The sequence below is a fragment of the Hemibagrus wyckioides genome, linkage group LG03, assembly GCF_019097595.1.
Source record: "Hemibagrus wyckioides isolate EC202008001 linkage group LG03, SWU_Hwy_1.0, whole genome shotgun sequence".
NCBI classification, from domain to species: Eukaryota; Metazoa; Chordata; class Actinopteri; order Siluriformes; family Bagridae; genus Hemibagrus; species Hemibagrus wyckioides.
The window spans coordinates 25888542-25910915 of NC_080712.1; the positions used below are offsets into that span (position 1 = coordinate 25888542).

The 22374-nt window shown below is 39.6% G+C and overlaps 1 protein-coding gene across 10 annotated transcripts in view; it reads right to left on the bottom strand.

The window, feature by feature from the left end:
* Window positions 1–22374, bottom strand: part of LOC131351347 (signal-induced proliferation-associated 1-like protein 2) — a 110154-nt gene that overhangs the window by 26696 nt on the left and 61084 nt on the right. For 9 of the 10 annotated variants that reach the window (XR_009204377.1, XR_009204378.1, XM_058386752.1 and 6 more), the window contains exons 10-13: window positions 15097–15354; window positions 8857–9006; window positions 2298–2404; window positions 1971–2053 (exon numbers count right to left, since the gene is read on the bottom strand). Coding sequence is in view for 8 of the 10 variants with exons in the window: in XM_058386752.1 (XP_058242735.1) it covers window positions 1971–2053; window positions 2298–2404; window positions 8857–9006; window positions 15097–15354 (598 nt within the window). In the remaining 2 variants the exon portion in view is untranslated. The remainder of the gene's footprint in view (window positions 1–1970; window positions 2054–2297; window positions 2405–8856; window positions 9007–15096; window positions 15355–22374) is intronic. The other variant, XM_058386753.1, reaches the window with a different exon arrangement.

Here is a 22374-nt window from a genome sequence, read left to right on the forward strand (position 1 = left end):
TGCCATGAAGAATAAAATAACTACTAAAATAATCACTATTTACAAGTTTGGTGATAAGAAAATTATCTTAGAATAAACATTGACCAGACCATGATGTGCATGGGCAGCAACAGCACACATTGCTGTCTTCAACTGGACAATTAAATATTAGTAAAAAAAAAAAAAAATCCTGCATATCCTATACTGACTGGGTGTTCTTTTGTTGATGTAAACTTGATAGACTGTTGTGTATGAAAATCCCAGGAGATCAGCAGTATCAGTATCAGACTGGTCAGGCAAAAGGTGGTGCGTTAAAGGTTGTGTGCTATTCAGAGCACTTAACTCAACTTTGAAGGTTGGGGTCAGAGCACAGGGTCAGCCATGATGCAGAACCTCTGGAACAGAGAGGGTTAAGGGCCTTGCTCAGGGGCCAAAAGTGGCATCTTGGTGGTGCTGGGGCTTGAACCCGACCATCAGATCAACAATCCAGAGCATAAATCTCGTTTGGAATAAGTTAGCAAGTGGCTGTTTTGTGGTTTTATTTGATAAATTGCTTGCGCACCTCTCAGTTGGCTGGCAAGTAGCTTTTTTTTAAATTAAAACTGCTATTATTTGTTATTCTCTTTTTCTCTCACAGCAAACACAAAGAAGTGTGCAACTGGATTGTAGAAGTAGGGTATCTGGCCTTCTACTTGGGCCACGGACAGGTGCATCTCCAAATGCATAAGACTGCAACGATTGTGACTTGCCTGAGACCCATGAACAAAAAAAGGGGGTGAAGCAATTCCTAGTCTTGGCTGGATATTAGAGGTTTCGCCTTATTTTTCGGATGCCACCAGTTTGCTGACTGATCTCACTAAAAGTGAGAGCCAGTGTATCAGTTTTGTCCCAGGTGGTGGAGGGGGGAAGCACCCCATGCTATACATCATCCGCAAGCAAGAGAGAGTATGTACAGCATGATTGAGAAGAAGTGTCTAGCCATAAAGTGGGTAATCCTTATCCCCCAGAACTACCTGCTGGGGCACCCCTTTACCCTCTGGACTGATCACACCCTAAACCAATGGCTCCACCTCATGAAAGATGGCAACATTTCTGATTAATTAACCTGACAGAGCATGCAACCTCAGTCCCCTGAATCCATGGAGAGAGGCTGTTCCTGTGTCTCCGTTCACCCAATTCACTCCAGTCGCTTGTGAATATTTGATAATGAGGGAAGTCACTAATTTGATGAATCAGTACAAGAATTTGAAGCCTGTAATGGACATTTATGTGCTCAGAAACTTACTGAATCTTACAGGGACTGTATTAGTGAACTTAAAAGGAAATGTATATAACCTTCCTATTTGTCTGTGTCCAATACTGCTGATAAAAATTTCTTCATCTTCACACCAAGATTGAACAATACTCCTACTTTGTCAAGCCCACTGGTGCCAGGTTCATCAAATGGAAAATACCAGTGAACGTGCCAATGGAAAAATCTGTATCTTCATTAATGGAAGCTTTCTGAATCAGATTTTTTTGGGCTGATCCAGGTGATGATTGTGATTTTTGGAGAAGAGTCACAAGTTTTTGCCTGACCCAGCACTGATCGAGTGCCCGTTTTCCCTCTGTTATGATCACACCTGTTCCAATGGTTCCACTGCATGAAGGATGACGATGCATGACTCACTCTGAGACAGCTGAGCCACTGTCTGTATTTAAAGAATTCCTATTTAAAAGACATACCACTTCATGAAGTTCTATTTTATTTAAAAATCTATTTTTGTGTGCTTTTTTCATACTACTTTTATACTGACAGTACTCTTAGTTCCTGAGCTAACGAACCAGCATTAGGTTGTATTTAAGTGTGTGTATTTAGACTTCAAAGCACTTTTGTAAGTTGCTCTGAATAAGCGCATGTGCCAAATGCTGTAAACGTAAACATGCTGTAACATTTAGGGCAAAGGTAAAAAATGTAAGTAGTTTATAGTACTAGTCAGAATGAAACTCACCCTGGCCAGTCTGTTGGGTGAGTCCTGGCCTCTCTCATTCAAAGAGTTGAGGATCTTTGTAGATTGAGTGTGCCACTTGGCCTCTAGATGAGGAAGAACACAAAACCCCCACTAAGATACAGTCACTTAATATCTATGATAAAACAGAGATGAAGCTATAGCATCTATCTATATACAGTGCCATCAGTATTAGTTGTCAGTTCTAGAAGAATGGCTACTGGCTCTGTGGCATTTGCTACTTCAACAGTTTCTATATTACTATATAATTCATACATAGTATGGCCAAACAGAGAGCTGTTTAAAATTCTGTCAATAATTGCATCTTACCTGCAGAGCATGCCCTATCTGGTTGTTTCTCTTTCATACTTCCACCACCTGCTATGACTTGGGCAGGAGGATTAGAGGACTGCTCATGCAATATAGGTGAATGACACCTGAAGGAAGTACACAGCAAGATTAGTGCCCAGGGTTAAATCCTTGAATTCAGTGTATTTTAAAATTTTATTCATAAAATTTTAGCAAGGTGTATCTAATTTAATTGACACAGTGCTGTTTTCAAGACTTTTCTCCTGAAGCTGATGTTATATGATTTGCATATCCAACAGTTTTGTTACACTCAGTGAGGCAACTCTGACTATTGAGAGTGTTTTCTTTTATGTACTCAAAGACAATTAAGTGTTAATAATTTAATATTGCAGAGGTATGCAAATAAGTGAAGGTGATATACAATGCTTGTCATATGCTTTGGCCTGTTTCATTACTGATATTGGTATTTGGTATATGTCTGATTAACCAATACTTGTGTACATTTAGTCATACTTGTATTTGCAAAAACACCTTAGGCATTACCAAAAATATGGATATGGAACTGAACTCAGTAAAGTCACTTTCACTAACTAGTATTTAACAGCTAGCAAAATTAACTAGGAATTAAATCACAGCATGTGCACACCATCAATATGTAGCAGCATTAACTTCACGAATTAATTCAATGGCAAAATTAAAAATGTCACAAAAAAATCAGACTATAAATTTAAAACCTGACAATATGATAGCTAATCCCATAGACAGAAAAATTACTATATGAGAACAGCTTTTAGAATGATTCACTTTCCTTTGAGAGACCGATCAAATTTCACTAATCTCCTCTTCAAAACAATCAGCTTGCATACTAGATCCCTTAATTACATGTTTCTTCAAACATATATCAATAGCAGTCAAGCCCCATGTAAAAATAATCTCTTTTTATCTAAAGTTTAATGTGCAATAACTAAAAACACACCTAAATAACGCATGCATGTTTAGAAAACCAAACTTTTGTAGATTAAACGATATAAGGAGCGTTATAAGAGCGGAGCTGCGTTCATATACCCGCCAATCAACTTTCTACTGCCACAGCCAGCTGTACTTCATGTATATCTAGAGTGACGGATGTCTCTTCGAATCAGCAATAAGAATTCCATTTGCAATCTATACCTACCTTTTCTGGATTATCTAAATACAACACAACTGTTGTTGTGTTTTTGGATTCGTTCTTTTGTTTTCTGATTTGTTATTTTGTTTTGCACTTCTCAGCCACCATACATTTTACTTATAAATGCTACCTTTAGGTAAAATTACTTGCAAACATGGGTTTAGCTTTGACTATTATGCTGATGACACACAATTATATGTATCAGCAAAGCCAGATGGAATGTAAAACTTAATGATAAGGAATGTGTAAAGGACTATAGAAAGTTGATGCTTAATAACTTCCTCATACTTAATTCTGACAAACCAGAAGTGCTTATACTAGGAGAACATAGAACCAGAGGTAAGCTTTCTAATTACAGAGAAACTCTGAATGGTCTTTCTGTTTCAACACAAGCAGCAGTTAGACTTTATCTGCCATGCCTACTTTGATCACAACTATCTATTTGTTGGTTCCTCAAGTAGTAAACCCTACAGCTGGGGGCAAAGCTTTCTATTACGAAGCCCTGCAGTTATAGAAAAGGCTTTCCAGTTAGTGTTCTGGATTCCGACCCGGTGTCCATGTTTAACCCATAGAGGTCTGGTGTCTTTTTTAAGACTCTAGAAATGTTTTGACATGCCATAAACATTGTTCTTGTTTCAGTTACGTACTGCAAATTAACACCAAAACTCATTACACTATATTCAACTCAAGTTCTGCTACAATAATATGTACGCAACGTGTGTACACCGATCAGTCATAACATTATGACCACCTGCCTAATATTGTGTTGGTCCCCCTTTTGCTGTTAAAACAGCCCTGACCCTTTGAGGCATGGACTCCACTAGATCCCTGAAGATGTGCTGTGGTATCTGGCATAAAAATGTTAGCAGCAGATCCTTTAAGTCCTGTAAATTACAAGTCGGGTCCTCCATAGACCGGACTTGTTTGTCCAGCACATACCACAGATGTTTGATTGAACAAGGTTTCCCAGCAGAATATTGCCCAAAGCATGACACTGCCTCTGCTGGCTTGCCTTCTTCCCATAATGCATTCTGGAGACATGTGTTCCACAGGTAAGCGATGCAAATGTGAAAATGTGATTCATCAGACCAGGTCACCTTCTTCCATTGCTCCATGGTCCAGTTCTGATGCTCACATGCCCATTGTTGGCACTTTCGGCGGTGCTCAGGGGTCAGCATGGGCACCCTGACTGGTCTGCAACTATGCAGCCCCATACGCAACAAATTGCGATGCACTGTGTATTCTGATGCCTTTCTATCAGAACCAGCATTAACGTCTTCTGCAATTTGAGTAACAGTAGCTTGTCTGTTGGATCGTATCACACGGGCCAGCCTTCACTCCCCAGGTGCATTAATAAGCCTTGACTGCCCATGATCCTGTCACCGGTTCACCACTGTTCCTTCCTTGGACCACTTTTGATAGATACTGACAACTGCAGACCGGGAACACCCCCCAAAAGCTGCAGTTTTGGAGATGCTCTGATCCAGTGGTCTAGCCATCACAATTTGGCCCTTGTCAAACTCACGGAAATCCTTACGCTTGCCCATTTTCCCAGCTTCTAGCACATCGACTTTGAGGACAAAATGTTCACTTGCTGACTAATATATCCCACCCACTAACAGGTGCCATGATTAGGAGATAATCAATGTTAATCACGTCACCTGTCAATGCTCATAATATTATGCCTGATCGATTAAAGTTGATGTGTGACCAGTCAGGGTGCCCATGCTGACCCCTGTGCACTGACAAAAGAACAAACAATGGGCATGTGAGCATCAGAACTGGACCTGGTTTAATGAATCACATTTTGTTTTATATTACGTGGATGGTCGGGTGCATGTGCTCATCTTACCTGGGGAACACATTGCACCAGAATGCCCTATGGAAAGAAGGAAAGCTGGCGGAGGCAGTGTCATGCTTTGGGCAATGTTCTGCTGGGCAACCTTGGGTCCTGCCATCCATCTGGATGTTACTTTGACACATACCACCTACTTAAGCATGTTGCTGACCACATACACCCTTTCATGGAAATGGTATCCTCTGATGGCTGTGGCCTCTTTCAGCAGGATAATGTGCCATGCCACAAAGCAAAAATGGTTCAAGAATGGTTTGATGAGCACAACAACAAGTTTGAGGTGTTGACTTGGCCTCCAAATTCACTAGATCTCAATCCACTCGAGCATCTGTGGGATGTGCTGGACAAACAAGTCCGATCCATGGAGGCCCCACCTCATAGCTTACAGAACTTAAAGGATCTGCTGCTAACATCTTTGTGCCAGATACCACAGCACAGCTTCAGGGGTCTAGTGGAGTCCATGCCTCAACAGGTCAGGGCTATTTTGTCATCTGTGAGAGATGTCATTTGTGATACTAATCTACTAATGTACTACTACTAGTACATTATTAGTTTTCCATTTTTGTTGATGCATACTCTTCCCTTGAGTGCTGAGATTATGTTTATTATGCAGTGCTTACACGCATATTCTTTAACATCCTGAAGCATGTTTATCCAAGTGAATCTATGTCATGCAAGATGCAATACCTAATGTTGTCCTTGGTGTCCTGTATCATCATGTTTGACCAGTGAAACAGAAATGATGTACTGCTTTTTTTTCATTCAGTGGGTCCTTAACCATTTTATATAAATTGCCACCCATCAGTTTGAAATTTAGCTTTTCTAATTTTTAGATTTTTTGTCTCTTTAGCTTTCTCCCTCCCTGATGGTCTCCGACCATTTATAATCTAGAAAAGGACTCTTGAATATATGATCTTCTCAATGTCTTTTCTGAAACGTTTTAGAGAGTATACAAGTACTGCTCTTTGACCTGGTGGGGTCAAATTCTGAACATGTATGGTTCATGCACAGGCTATGTACATCAACTTGGTCATCTATCACAGATGTCAGTCCATCATTGTTTAATGACTTGCAACTCTCATTTGTTTGTCAGGCAAAATGCATTTCACACTATTTGCTGTGCCTCCTCAATTACTTTCAACTAGCTCAGAGAGTAACTCTGTGACTACTCTGGGCTTTGACTGCAATCACATTCTAATTGCTATGTATAATTTTATGACGCAAGCTTTGAAACCCATTGCTGTCCAAAAGCGTTCAACTTTGGTTTTGGGATTACATATGTCATTAGTAAAGGTGTGATACTTGAGCCAGAGATTGAACATATAGCAGGCAGATCAATTTAATTCTAAAACTCTAGCCAATGTGCTGTATATTTACTTTGTGCGCAAGCGCTTAAAGGTTTATTGGAAGGGCATGTTTTCTTTTCTCCCAAAGATACTTAGGACAATACTGTACCAAATCTGTCTATCCAGTGATGCATCACTTTGTTACCCAACCCAAGGCTATTCAGTTTACTGTCATTTCGGTGTTAGCTGAAAGAGTGCAAAATGGTTCAGCTTAGCTGTATGACAGATGCTGCTTTTAGGGTGTTAGTGTTCGATTAGATTCAGATTCAATATTCAAGTATCAAAATCATTAAAAGCAATGCATGGTGACATCTCAGCTAATTTTGGGAGTTACAGATTTTCAGCTTTGGTTTATATGACTTGTTTAGTGACTGGTGTGTGTGAAGGAATAATAAAATGTAGGAAGAATGTAAAACTCCCAAACAACCTTAGAAATCTTATATAATATTAAAAATAAAATTACAGGAAATAGCTTTTCTTTCTAATATTTCTCTCCTGTTTAGATTTGTCTCCTATTTAGATTTGTTATTTATTGATTCTTAAGAGAATTTCACATTTTTAATGGAAATGTTTATTGTTCATTGTATTAAGACACACACATACAGTATCTCACAAAAGTGAGTACACCCCTCACATTTTTGTAAATATTTTATTATATCTTTTCATGTGACAACACTGAAGAAATGACACTCTGCTACAATGTAAAGTAATGAGTGTACAGCCTGTATAACAATGTAAATTTGCTGTCCCCCCAAAATAACTGAACACACAGCCATTAATGTCTAAATTGTTGGCAACAAAAGTGAGTACACCCCTAAGTGAAAATGTCCAAATTGGGCCCAATTAGCCATTTACCCTCCCAGGTGTCATGTGACTTGTTAGTGTTATCGCTCTCACACTCTCTCATACTGGTCACTGGAAGTTCAACATGGCACCTCATGACAAAGAACTCTCTGAGGATCTGAAAAAAAAGAATTGTTGCTCTACATAAAGATGGCCTAGGCTATAAGAAGAGACACTGAATCTGAGCTGCAGCACCATGGGCAAGACCATACAGTGGTTTTACAGGACAGGTTCCACTCAGAACAGGCCTCGCCATGGTCGACCAAAGAAGTTGAGTGCACATGCTCAGCATCATATCCGGAGGTTGTCTTTGGGAAATAGACGTATGAGTGCTGCCAGCATTGCTGCAGAGGTTGAAAGGATGGGGGGGTCAGCCTGTCAGTGCTCAGACCATACGCCACACACTGCATCAAATTGGTCTGCATGGCTGTCGTCCCAGAAGGAAGCCTCTACTAAAGATGATCCACAAGAAAGCCCACATACAGTTTGCTGAAGATAAGCAAACTAAGGACATGGCCAGAACCATGTCCTGTGGTCCAATAAGACCAAGATAAACTTATTTGGTTCAGATGGTGTCAAGCGTGTGTGGCGGCAACCAGGTGAGGAGTACAAAGACAAGTGTGTCTTGCCTACAGTCAAGCATGGTGGTGGGAGTGTCATGGTCTGGGCCTGCATGAGTGCTGCCGGCACTGGGGAGCTACAGTTCATTGAGGGAACCATGAATGCCAACATGTACTGTGACATACTGAAGCAGAGCATGATGCCCTCCCTTTGGAGACTGGGCCGCAGGGCAGTATTCCAACATGATAACGACCCCAAACACACCTCCAAGACAACCGCTACCTTGCTAAAGAAGCTGAGGGTAAAGGTGATGGACTGGCCAAGCATGTCTCCAGACCTAAACCCTAAGGTGGGGGAGCGCAAGGTCTCTAACATCCACCAGCTCTGTGATGTCATCATGGAGGAGTGGAAGAGTGGCAACCTGTGAAGCTCTGGTGAACTCCATGCCCAGGAGGCTTAAGGCAGTGCTGGAAAATAATGGTGGTCACACAAAATATTGACACTTTGGGCCCAATTTGGACATTTCCACTTAGGGGTGTACTCACTTTTGTTGCCAATGGTTTAGACAATAATGGCTGTGTGTTGAGTTGTTTTGAGGGGACAGCAAATTTACACTTTTATACAGGCTGTACACTCAATACTTTACATTGAAGCAGAGTGTCATTTCTTCAGTGTTGTCACATGAAATTTTTGTGAGATACTGTATGACAGTTAAATCAGGTACTCTTCATGAGTTACTGTGTTGAGCTTTAAAACAAGCAATAAATGAGTAATAAGTGAGCATGCATTCATGTTTGTATGACATACCCATCATATCCTGGTTGATGAATCCAAGTTGTGCTGCCACTTGGCCCTGGGTCACTGGATGTGGATTGGTTACTGGGAGAACTACGGTATTGTTGGCTGGCCTGTGCCTTATTACAGGATAACTGTGGGTTCTCCAGATCATGTATCATCCTGAAAAGAACAAGGGATTCTGTTTAAGCTCTTCTCAAATTCTTAGATACAGCAAAAAAGCTCTGTGGTGTAATGGCATAACAGTATAAACCTATGATGTGTTTTAAAAAAATCAAATCAATTAATGAATCAATTAATCAATTATCACTACCAGAATGAGTGGGAGATCATAAAAATCAAACATTAGGTTAAACCTAATCCAGATGTTTTGTCTTTGTGGTGTTCATTAGCATTTAATATAATCCCTAAAATGATATGTAAGCAGACTGCAACTTTTATTATTCTGCAAGAAGACATTTACAGTAAATTAGTATAGTACTTTGTGCATGGGATTTTGTATGTAACTTAATCTCTGAAATATCACAGATTTTTGCATATTATATTCCATATTATAATGTAGATTACAGTGTGAAGACTGCACATAATATAAAAAGGAACCCTTTATACATTCATAACCATTTTATTTATTTATTATGTTCTCCTTCTAGGGGAACTCTAAAAGGGTAACTGTAAACTCTACCCTCTGTGCAGATTTGCAAAATTTACACATAAGGGGTGGGTCACAAGTGTGTATTTGGAACCAGGGTATATTGCATGAGTAACAGTAACAATCACACAAATAAAGCTTCACCCAATTAACAGTAACAGCAAAGATACCAATATGTCATGAAACAGTTTTGTGTCAGATTATTTGAAGTAGAGATCTTGACACCAGAATGAGAGTTTTGCAGTCAACGAAAGGCACATACATACCATGTATGTGCGTATAAATATACCAGACGGTGTATTTATATGCTAGAGATAATGAGTCTATACACCCCTGATAAAGTATCAGCTTTCTGTGATGCAAATAAACAAAACCAAGATAAATCAGGTCAGACCTTTTTCCACCTTTAATGGGATCTATCTAGCGATGAACACGCTACTTAACTAACATTTTGTTAAAGCACAATGCTCTTTATACTACAGACATCAGTCTTTTTGTATAAGAGTCTACCCACTCAGCACATCTTTCAAATTGGGCTATCACATTGCAAGGGGATCTCCTCAAAGAAAAAGAGAGAGATATAAGGGGGGGTGGAGACAGGTGGCCACACATCCTGCTATGTGGTACAGGAGAACAATAGGGAGAAAAGTATAGTGGCATTTTCAAGGAAAACACACGCACGAATGGTCAGCAATCAAAACAACAAATATATTTATTTTTCCTTTACATAAACAGAGATCACTGGCTGAGCGTGTTGGTAAGCACAGAATGAGATCGCATGCAAAGTGCATTTTTTTTTATTTAACAGAATGCTGGATTTAATGGCAATTTACACATCTGAAATATTTTCCAGACCATTTCTGCCATATTTTGTGGCAGGAAAAAAATTTTTTTCAGACTTGGAGCAAAGAGTTGATTAAAAAAGGCCCTAATCTCAGTTCTACTAAACTCAACTAAATAGCTCTCAGACCCAGGAGAGAGTTGTGGCTAAGTTCCCTTTTGCCCTTTGAGACTACTTTTCTTTTACTTTATCAACAGCTGGATGCTTGTCTGCGTTTATATAGGGTCAGATGTTCTTCAATATTTCAAGATCTATGTTAGACTTTCTGTAACACAGCAAGAATTTTCTTTGTCAAAGACTTGTGTTTTAGGGACCATGTTGGATGAAAGGCACTGTTATTTATTTTATTTTTTACAACATTGTTTTGAGTACTGTCAAAGACCACTTTGGTCTTCTTCTTCTTCTACAAGATTGCTGATGATGTCAGCAAGAGATGTCCACAAGTCTTTAAGGCTGTTCCTTTTTGGTATAGCAGAATACACAAGCTAAATTTTTCTTTTTCTTTTTTTTTTCTTCTGACAAGATAGCAGAAAGTTTGAACAACTGCACACTTAAGCAACACATGGGGTACAGCAACACACTACATAGAAAACTACTGATATTCTTTAAACTATGCCAGTATGGGGCTTGTTACTAATACTCCTCTGACTATGGTCGCTGTTAACTACAAAACTGGAAACCGCTACATTGTGCAAGGTGAGGACATTTGAACATGTATGCAAACATCTCAGGGTGTGACAAAACTATCAAACAAAAAAGTCCCTGTGTTAAAAAGAGCCCTGAATTTAAATGCAATAAAGATGATTGGTTGTATGTTTCAACCTGCTGAGCTAACGTTTTTTATAATGTACATACTAAGACATGAATAAGACTAGATATGGATTATTCAGAAATGTTTACTTTCTTCATACATGTGTACATATGTTCCGGTGAGTGTTGCTGAAGCATACTAATTTGCCTACACACAAAAACTGATAAAAAGTAAAACACACAAAAAAAACTGTGAAAGCAGGAAATGATGACCAAACAGTGAAAGATTTCTTAGAGGCCGAAAGATGCTGGTGCTATAGTGCCACCATCAAGCCACCCGGGTTAATCACACCACCTTACACTTACTCGTACATAGAGTACTACCAATTGACTGAGTTAAGGTTTGGTCTGCACAATTCATTTCAACACAGCAATCAAAATAAATAAAAGAAAAATCCAGACAAAAACAAAACAATTCCAACAATAGGTGCTTAGACCGGATCTTGTGACTGGATCTATGTAGCCTCAGCAAACACTGTCCCCAGGTTTTGTGACAAAAGCTCATTGCTAGTACTGTGAAATGCCTGCTGAAAGCTAATATGCTGAAGATGGCCATGTTTGTGCAGTAATTCTGCGGTGATTAATAATCCATTACAAATTATCATGATGATGCAGCACATCAAATGTCAGCAAAATTGGACTTTCACCAAAAACCAAAACATTAATCTTTCCTTGCTTTCTATTTTATTTTCACTTGCAAGTCTGTCCCAACCGCCACCAAAGCATCTGAGAATAACGCACAAAGCGGCTGGACCATTTGGACCCCACAGAAACACACTTCTTGGACCACAAATCACATCAAAGAGTCAAGACTTTGATTTCTGTGCCTCTTTAACCCTGCGTGCCACATGAGCTGGCCTACATTACTCCCAGTAATGAGCACAAGCAAGAACAACTCAAAGTGAGAGTAAGTATCTAGGCCTAATAAACTATAGGAAACACAGTTCATTTTCTACTTATAGTAGTGATTAATTATTTTGTGACATGATCTGATTGTACATGATTTTTTATGATATATACTCGCTAAACACTTTTGTACACTTACTCATTCACGCCATCACAGCCATAGTGTGGCAGGTTACAGCATTTACAGGGCACACCAAGGTGGTGCAGCAGTGCATAGCAGAGCCGAAGAAGGAGGGCCTCCATTGTTTCAGCACCAAGTCTATTTTTGCCATGCAACTCACACTGAATTAAAGTGCAGGGCTTTGTTCATGGTCAAAAAAAAAACTATGAAATTTTTTTTATTTATTTAAATACCCTCATGTTACTGAAGGATTTTTCGCCCAAACCACAAATACCCTTAAGGTAAAGACTAATTTAATCATAAAATACATATACATAGTGTGTTATATTCTTATGGTATGTGTGTGGGGGAACAATACACATCACAGCAGAGTATGCTGGCCATTATAAACAAAAGCACATGATGAGGTGGCTGAGTGAACCCAAAGTCAGCATCTCATCCTTCTTCTTAACCTTAAACAAAAAAGAATAAAAACAAAGATAAAATAAAATAAAACAAATAAAAGTTATATAAAATCCATAAATAGTTAAAATAATAAATCAAGGCCCTATGATGACAATAATATTTCCTAGACAGGTAACAATATCTGCAAGCTTAGGTGCTTAGGATCATGAACAAAATAACAGCATTACTTTAAATATGAACAATTCTTTATTAAGCTATCTTAAACTACCAAACAAAAACTAATCTACATATACATACACATTCAACCAAAAAGAAAAAGAATGACAGAAGAAAAGAAGCTGCAGTTGAAGATTTTGTAGAATGTATGGAAGTTAGACCATTGCCTGTGAACAGATTGTAAAGCTCACATTTTACTGCCCAGTTAATAAAGTTGGGAGGCATCTCTTTAGCAGTGTTGCTACAAAAACTACAAAAAGACTGTGCTAATGAGTTATGAAAGGTTCATGAAAAATAAAGCTTCAATAAGTTCAAGCATTTTTCCTGGTACAACTGCGAAGACAAATTAGAAAGAAGAGCCCTCCAGTTGTGCTAGCTCAATGACTCACTCTGGGCATTGGATTTTAACCCTTCCCAGCTAATTCAGCCTACTAGAGTTTCCAACTAGTCCGGGACAAAATAAGACTAGTTCTTACACTAGGGTCATAGCCATTCCATTTTCCCACTCTTTCTTAGGGTTATTTGGTCCATATTACTGTAATACAGTAGCAGTTATAATGTTGACTTGACAAAACCATCATTCTGTTCTGCTGATCAAGCTTATTATTCTTCTTCTTAGATCAAACATTTCAGAATGCTACTCCTCTAGGAGCTTTCAAGCTACATGCACCAAACTTGGCAAAGTCAATTAACTGATCCAAGTTGCTCTTTCAGTTCTAAGTGTTTCTAAGTGAGTTCTGGAAGTCAAATTTCCCACTGACTTCCAATGAAAATTTCACAGTTTTCTAATTCATCGAGCTTTCAAGTTACTTCCACCAAACTCAGAAGAATCCGATTCAGGTTGTTCAGAATGATGAAATTTTACTTTTTCTAACCATTCAGACTTGGTTTCATTGTAGTGGATTATCAGATATCCTAAAAATTCCCATTCACTTACACTGAGGGAGTGTTAGGAGTCTGGCTCAAATCTCACACCACCTGTGTGCACAAGGCTCCCTCTTCTCTCCTGCTTGCTTTGTCCCTGTAGCTGTGAAGGATACATGTATCTCTCGAACTTCACCTATCTAGTTAAAATACGCACTTCACAAACATTCTGGAAATATAAAATCCTGCACATAGACACAGTACATGACAAACACTAGGGCAAAGGGTCACTCAGGGTGACCTATTGGTGTTAATTTGGTTCTTATTAGACTTGTAGATGCCATCTTGACAGAACCCTTGTTTTATGGTCCAGATGTTTTTGGAGTAAAGATTTGGAAGTCACCCATGGAATTTTTGGTTTTATTGTTTTGTCCCTGTACAGTTCTAACATCACCATCGCTGCCTTTTTTGGCCTTGTGAAGCCCTACACTAGTAAAGTGCTTTGTTATAATGCATACACTGATCTGCACATTAAATCATTAAAACTAACTTCCTAATATCATGTAGCCCCCCTTTTGTTGACAAAACAGTTTTGGCTCATAGCCAGAGAGTTCCATAAGACCTCTGAAGGTTGTGCTGTGATATTTTGCAACAAGACAGCAAATCCCTTAAGTCTGTGAGTTGCAAGGTGCTCCTTGTTTCTCCGGCACATCCCAAAGATGCTTGAATTTGGAGGCCATAAGTCAATACATTGAACTCTTTGGCATGTTCCTCAAACCATTCCTGAACAATTTTTTAAGTGTGGAAGTTAAGTTAAGCGCATTATCCTGCTGAAAGAAACAAATGCCATTACAGAATCTCGTTAAAAACATACGCCAATATGCCATTAGAGAATACTGTTGCCACAAAGGGATGTACTAAATCTACAAAAATTTTATAGGTAGGTGGTTTGTTTCAAAATCCACAAGAATGCCGGGAATCAAGGTTTCCAAGCAGAAAATTACCCAGAGCATCAAACTGCCTCCCCGTCTTTATTTCTTCCCATAGTGCATCCCATCCTGGTGCCATCTTTTTCTCAAGTAAGCACCTTTTCCCTCATAAATGCGACCATCTGTTCATATGATAATGGTTGTAACACTCTTAATCTAACCCACTGATAATGGTTGTTTACACTCCCTCAATCTTATTTCATTATCTCATCTTATTTAAAATGTGTCTTAGTCATAATATTTGCCCTTTCCATGCTACCGCATCACATATACATTTATGTCAGCTATGGCACAGTTTTATCTCACCTTCTACCTTAAAATAGACCACTCAAACTCAGACCGCTCAAAAAAGTGTGTATTTTGTGAATAAGGGATAATTTTGCAGAACATTATTGATATGCAGAAAATTAAAAGTAACAATAAAAGATATAACGTAAGATTGTGGGAATACCTGGAAATGTTTGGCAGTTTCCTGTCGAAGGATGTGCTGCGTGGAATGGATATCTCAATGTGCTGAGAGATGGGTTGACATTGCAGTTGTTCAGGACCCTGAGTGGGTGAGCCTAGAGGCAGGGGCTGGCAACCTGGATTAGTGGGCACCCGGTGCCAGGTGGTGTTCCTCTTGAATGGGGTCTTATACTCGCAGGGTGTGCCTTCACTATCCAGCTTGTATTCCACCATGGGTATGCGGTACAGCTCCGAACAACCTCTGAAACAGCAGGTACTAACTTTAAAAAGATTTCTCTTAAAATACTAAGATTTGCAAAACCAGTTACAACAATCAAATTTTGTTTATTAATAGCTTCCACTAGCTTTTTTTTTTTCTTATAGCCACAGGGACAAAGATACAGGTACTCTTCAGAAAGGCAGAATGGCATGGAACTGCACAGAGTACATTAATGGTCAAAGCTTTGGGAAAACATGACAAGACAAAGAACTGCTTGTATATAGGAACATTAACAAGCAAATATTAGGAACATTAAGCTACACAGCAAAGATAAAAATGGTTATCTACAATGACTATCCTAAATGATAAGATAGTGGAATGGTTGCGTGCACAGGCCATTTCAGATCCAAATATCAGGACTTAGAGCTTATATTACTGATCAACAATCACCAAACCCTGTGAATTTTAAAAAAGAAAGCTGAGGTACAATAAATCATGTACTGCAGAAAGAACTATATGACTTCAGGCTTCAACCTCACATGACAGTCACCCTTTAAGGCCATGCAGAGGTCAGAGGGTGGTCTTGTCCAGCAAGAAGCAAGACCAACTTTGTTGTATTGAGTAGAACTGCTACATAAGTGTTGTTGTCTAGGATATGTACGTATTGCCTACATCAGAGAAATGTGCTGAAAAATACATAGTGACAACAAAGAGACCAAATGATGATCACAGTGACCAATACAATGGAATACAAAATCCAATAGCATTATTCATTATAAACGGTGGACAAATTGTGAGCAATTTCTAAAGAAAAATCACAGGCCAAATTTCCCAACACTGCTGCTGAGACATAAGTACACATACACAGGAGCATTAGGCCCCTACTAAGTGTATAATAAACATGTTTTTTTTTAATTGCTTAGTTTCTAAGCAATGGTTTAATCTATCAGGATCATAATGTGAGCAAGCGCTTGAATGACCAAAGAGTCTACAAAACCAGTGTCTAGGGACATTAGCAGTCCTAGTCGGATTATCAGACATGTGTAAAAGCTAATACATAAGTTTCCTATATACAGTGAGGGAAAAAAATTATTTGATCCCCTGCTAATTTTGTATGTTTGCCCGCTGACAAAGAAATGATCAGTCTGTAATTTTAATGGTAGGTTTATCTGAACAGTGAGAGGCAAAATAACAACAAAAAAAATTCAGAAAAACACATTTCAAAAAAGTTATACATTGATTTGCATTTTATTGAGTGAAATAAGTATTTGACTCCTTTGCAAAACATGACTTAGTACTTAGTGGCAAACCCTTGTTGGCAATCACAGACGTCAGACATTTCTTGTAGTTGGCCACCAGGTTTGCACACATCTTACATCTCAAGGAATTTGGGCCCACTCCTCTTTGCATCCACGACCCATTTTCAATGCCCTGGCTGAGGGAAGGAGGTTCTCACTCAAGATTTGACGGTACATGACTCCGTCCATCGTCCCTTTGATGAGGTGCGGTTGTCCTGTCCCCTTAGAAGAAAAACACCCCCAAAAGCATAATGTTTCCACCTCCATGTTTGACGGTGGGGATGGTCTTCTTGGAGTCATAGGCAGCATTCCTCCTCCTCCAAACACGGCGAGTTGAGTTGATGCCAAAGAGCTGGATTTTGGTCTCATTTGACCACATGACCTCTGAATCATTCAGATGTTCACTGGCAAACTTCAGATGAGCCTGTACATGTGCTTTCTTTAGCAGGGGGACCTTGCGGGCGCTACTGGATTTCAGTCTTTCATGGCGTAGTGTGTTACCAATTGTTTTCATGGTGACTATGGTCCCAGCTGTCTTGAGATCATTGACAAAATCCTCCAGTGTAATTCTGGGCTGATTCCTCGCCGTTCTCATGATCATTGAAACTCCATGAGGTGAGATCTTGCATGGAGTCCCAGACCGAGGAAGATTGACAGTCCTTTTGTGTTTCTTCCATTTGGGAATAATCGCACCAACTGTCGTCACCTTCTCACCAAGCTGCTTGGCGATGGTCTTCCATTCCAGCCTTGTGTAGGTCTACAATCTTGTCCCTGACATCCATGGACAGCTCTTTGGTCTTGGCCATGATGGAGAGTTTGGAATCTGATTGATTGCTTCCTTCTGTGGACAGGTGTCTTTCATACAGTTAACAAGCTGAGATTAAGAGCACTCCCCCAGAGTACTCCTACTGTAATCTCAGCTCCTTACCTGTATAAAAGACACCTGGGAGCCAGAAATCTTTCTGATTGATAGGGGGTCAAATACTTATTTCACTCATTAAAATGCAAATCAATGTAGAACTTTTCTGAAATGCGTTTTCTGGATTTTTTTTGTTGTTATTCTGCCTCTCACTGTTCAAATACACCATTAAAATTACAGACTGATCATTTCTTTGTCAGTGGGCAAACGTACAAAATCAGCAGGGGATCAAATAATTATTTCCCTCACTGTATGTTTGTGAAAAGGTGAGCTGAGGCCAACTAAGGGCTGTCTGATTGCTGGGTTTCTCATGTCTCTGAAGAACCTTGTTAATGTTAGGAGAGATGAGGCTTTTTACTAGTACTGCCTGGGAGAAAAAGCATGAGTCACCTGTTCTATGAGTAGAGGGAGAGAGGCAGAGACATTATCATGCATAATGTGCAATTTTTCAATTAGTGTTCGAGTGTAATCGCTGACAATCACCACCAGGATAACTGAAACTGATCTAAGGTTGGTGACATATGGTGCTACCTATACCTGACCTAATTTGTTGGAGTGCGTGGCCCACAAAATATAAATAACAATTCAATTTAGCTAAAACTTCAAGACCCAACAGATTGAATAGTCAGGATAGAATGACAACAAATCTATTAGAAAAGAGGATTTTGGGATCATTTGGACTAATAGTTTTGAGTGAGAATGTTTTAGGACAGGTGACAGGAACCCTGTCTACACTAAGAATAAATGCATGAATTTGATACAGGCTCACTGTACCTTTTTCTAGATGAGGTGGATATGGCACCTATGTCAATCATACAAAAGGTAAACAACATCTTCATTTAACTTATGCTAGTGTAAAAGTTAAATGGTATACTAAATAGGTTTAAATCATCATCATCAAAAGACAAGACAGGGATTCCATTGTTTCTCTCTCTTGCTCCACCCTGCTATATTATCAATAAAAAATTGGACAAAAATGCCAATACCACGTTTCTACATCCCATTCCACCCATTGTTACAACACACAAAGACACAAAGACACAACAAACAAGACAGACAGAAAACAGAGTTAAAGGAGCTTGGGCAGCGCAAACAGCAGGAAAAAGGAAGGTTTTACGTTTAATGTACGCACGACCTCCCGGAAGAGCAGGGGACAAACCAGAACCTCCCAGCAGACCGGGGAACAAACAGTACCTCCTGGCAGATCTGGGGAATGAACAGTACCTCCTGGCAGAACCAGGGAACAAACAGTACATCCCGGTATAACCGGGGAACAAACAAAACCTCTCAGCAGAACCAGGTAACGAACAAAACCACCTGGTGGACCAGGAACAAACAGTACCTCTCGGCGGACCTGGGAATGAATGGAAAACTGAGTAACAATGAATCAGCTCCTTTCAGTAATTTCTTACACAATTCATGTGCCAATAATTATTAAACAGAATGGCCCTGACAGAAACACTGCAGGTTGAGATTATGAAATCTGTGTAATCCTAACTGAAATAACACAGAATATAACCGCATGGAGGCAGATACAAAGATTCTCCTCTTACCTCCTGCTCCACACGATTATATCCTGGACGAGCTCCTAGAAAGCTGTTAGAATTTTCGGGTTCACCCAGAGAAGAATCCTGAGTCATGCTGCTGCTGATGCCTCTACTGACCTCACGGAAACTTTTTGCCATACAGAGACAATGATTGAATAGCAAAACTCTTTGAAATTAACTGAGATGAACTGGAAGTATTTTTACAGAAGAAAGGTGTAATATTCCTTGTTATCTATAGGTAAACAAAACATGTCAGCAAAAACAGAAGTGGTGGTTGATGTGTTCACCTAGCAGTTTGGTGAGTTTATAAAAATGGTTATCTAAATAACTGTCAGCAAGTGTCTGTGTTTGGCACATCTTCATCAAAAAAGAACAGAAAGAATTTCTATGACAAAACAAAGTATATCAATATCATAAGATGAGGTCATAAACAAATGGTATCACATAGTCAGCCAAGGGTCATAGTCATCCCAGGGCAGCACGGGCCAAGAAATATTCAAAATATATCAGTCAGCACATGCTTTAAGGCAGGAAGGGGAGACACCATCTGGGACAAGTGCTTTCCTGGTTTTCTGCCTCTGAAAGAGTCGATTGATATACTTTCAGCAAATTGTGACTGCAAATTATGATAGGGTTGCAGCTTCACAGAGTAGCTCCTTTTAGCCACTCTGATCTCCTTCGTCAGAAAGTTCCTGGCCTGCTTATACAGGGTCCTGTCCCCACTTCTGTACGCATCCTCCTTGGCCTGACGAAGTTGTTTCAGTCTAGCTTTGAACCATTGCTTGTTGTTGTTGTTATATGTGCTATATAAGGTTTGGGTTAGCACACATATGTCTTACAAATACTGATGTGACAGTATCAGTCAGTTCATCTTGTCAGTTGCAGCTTCAAAAACACCCCAGTCAAGGCGTCCTGTAGTTCCTGCTTTGCTTCATTGGTACATCTCTTCACTGTTTTGACTACAGGCTTAGCAGATTTAAGTTTCTGCCTGTAGGATGGAATAAGATGAACCAGGCAATGATCAGAGTGTCCCAAAGCTGTCCGGGGTACTGAGCAATATGCATCTTTAAAATAATTGTGCATCAGTGATCCAGTGTGTTATTTTCTCTGGTAGGACAGTTTATATGCTGCCTGTATTTTGGAAGTTCATGAGTTACTTTTGCTCTCTCAAGGATGATGTAGAGAGAATCCGGATTTTATTTTGCTCCAAATGAAAAAAATTTTGTGCTTCACATTTACCTGGGGTGGGATGTAAAATCCTGTCAGGATGAATGACAAATATTCCCGTCAAAAAAGGATTACAGTTCATGAATAATGATTCCTAGTTTGGGCTGCAGTATCTATTCAGCACTGTGACCTCTGTACACCAACCTTCATTCATGTATAAGCAGATTCTGAACACACATTCCTAACTGTATGAGAGGGGTACTCAGCTATGGGAATTTGCACAACGAGTATTTAAATAAAAGTATTTATCTATGACCTGTGTCAAGCTTTAAACTGCTCACAAAATAGTTTAGACCATACAGCATGTCAAAGAAGTCATATTAAAAATATTGGAACAAATAGTCTCAACACAAACAAATATATTTTATATATTTAATATTTGGTCTATTATCTCATGCTTGCAATAACTACATAATGCCAATGAGCCATTATCAATACCAAATGGTTATATTCTTCGCCTGGGCTGCATTTACAAGCCTGCACCGCATCAGCCCAGTGTTTTTGGTGCCCAAGGCTGACACAGTTTAACCCATTTTTGTGTGGACCTTTTAATACAATGTATAAATTTGATGCATAACCGATGCGTCACATTGATGAACTACTTGACTGGTTAGGAGCAGCTCTATTCAGGAATTTTGAGTATACAGATAGGAACATTTTCAGAAAGGCTGCTATATATGATTTCCACTAAATTCAGCAGTCTGATATAACAATGCATTACTTTTTCTTTAATGTGCACACAGCGTACACATAGTGATGGACAGTCATTTTACTAACCCTTAAAGGCTGATGACACTCTGCTTTCAAGTCGAAACCTATGGTCAGTTGCAACCTGCGATGTCCAAAATCAGAACCAATTAATTGCCAAAGATGTGGGCCATGATATTCTAAAATGTTCCAGCAGGAGACTTCTGTGATGTCTCTGATGATGACAAACATTACCTCCAAGAACAACATATAGAATCGTCTGTTCCAGACCCATGGACTTTGTCACATAAGAGCAGTTACTTTGTCTGTCTTCTTATATACAACTGTGATTATTTGTGAAATTAAAATGATAGTAAGCTGAACAATTTCAAGGAATTTTCTATGTTCTGACAATTTTAACAAAGATTTGAGGATTTATCAGACGTAAAACTTACATATATTGCCCTAAACACAAGGGACAATTTTGATCACCTGTCATATATAAACATATACATATATACATATATATATATATATACCGATCAGGCATAACATTATGAGCTAATGTTATGCCTATCTAAAGTGGTCCAAGGAAGGAACAGTGGTGAACTGGCAACAGTGTAATGAGCAGCCAAGACTCACTGATGCACATGGGGAGCAAAGGATGGCCCGTGTGGTCCGATCCAACAGACGAGCTACTGTTGCTCAAATTGATGAAAAAGTTAATGCTGGTTCTGATAGAAAGGTGTCAGAATACACAGTGCATCACAGTTTGTTGTGTATGGGGCTGCAGACCTGCAGACTAGTCAGGGTGCTCATGCTGACCCCTATGCACCACCAAAAGCACCAACAATGGGCGCATTAGCATCAGAACTGGACCACGGAGCAAGAAAAGAAAGTTGCTTGGTCTGATGAATCACATTTTCTTTTACATCAGGTGGATGGCCGAATGTGTCTGCGTCTCTTACCTGGGGAACCCATGGCACCAGGATGCACTATGGGAAGAAGGCAAGCTGGTGGAGGCAGTGTCATGGGCAATGTCTGCTGGGAAATCTTGGGTCCTACTGTCTATGTGGATGTTACTTTGACACATACCACCTACCTAAGCATTGTTGCAGACCATGTACACCCTTTCATGGAAACGGTGTTCCCTGATGGCTGTGGCCTCTTTCAGCAGGATAATCCGCCGTGCCACAAAGCAAAAATAGTTCAAGAATGGTTTGATGAGCACAACAATGAGTTTGAGGTGTTGACTTGGCCTCAAAATTCTCCAGATCTCAATCCAGCATCTGTGTGATGTGCTGAACAAACAAGTCTGATCCATGGAGGCCCCACCTCGCAACTTATAGGACTTAAAGGATCTGCTGCTAACATCTTGCTGCCA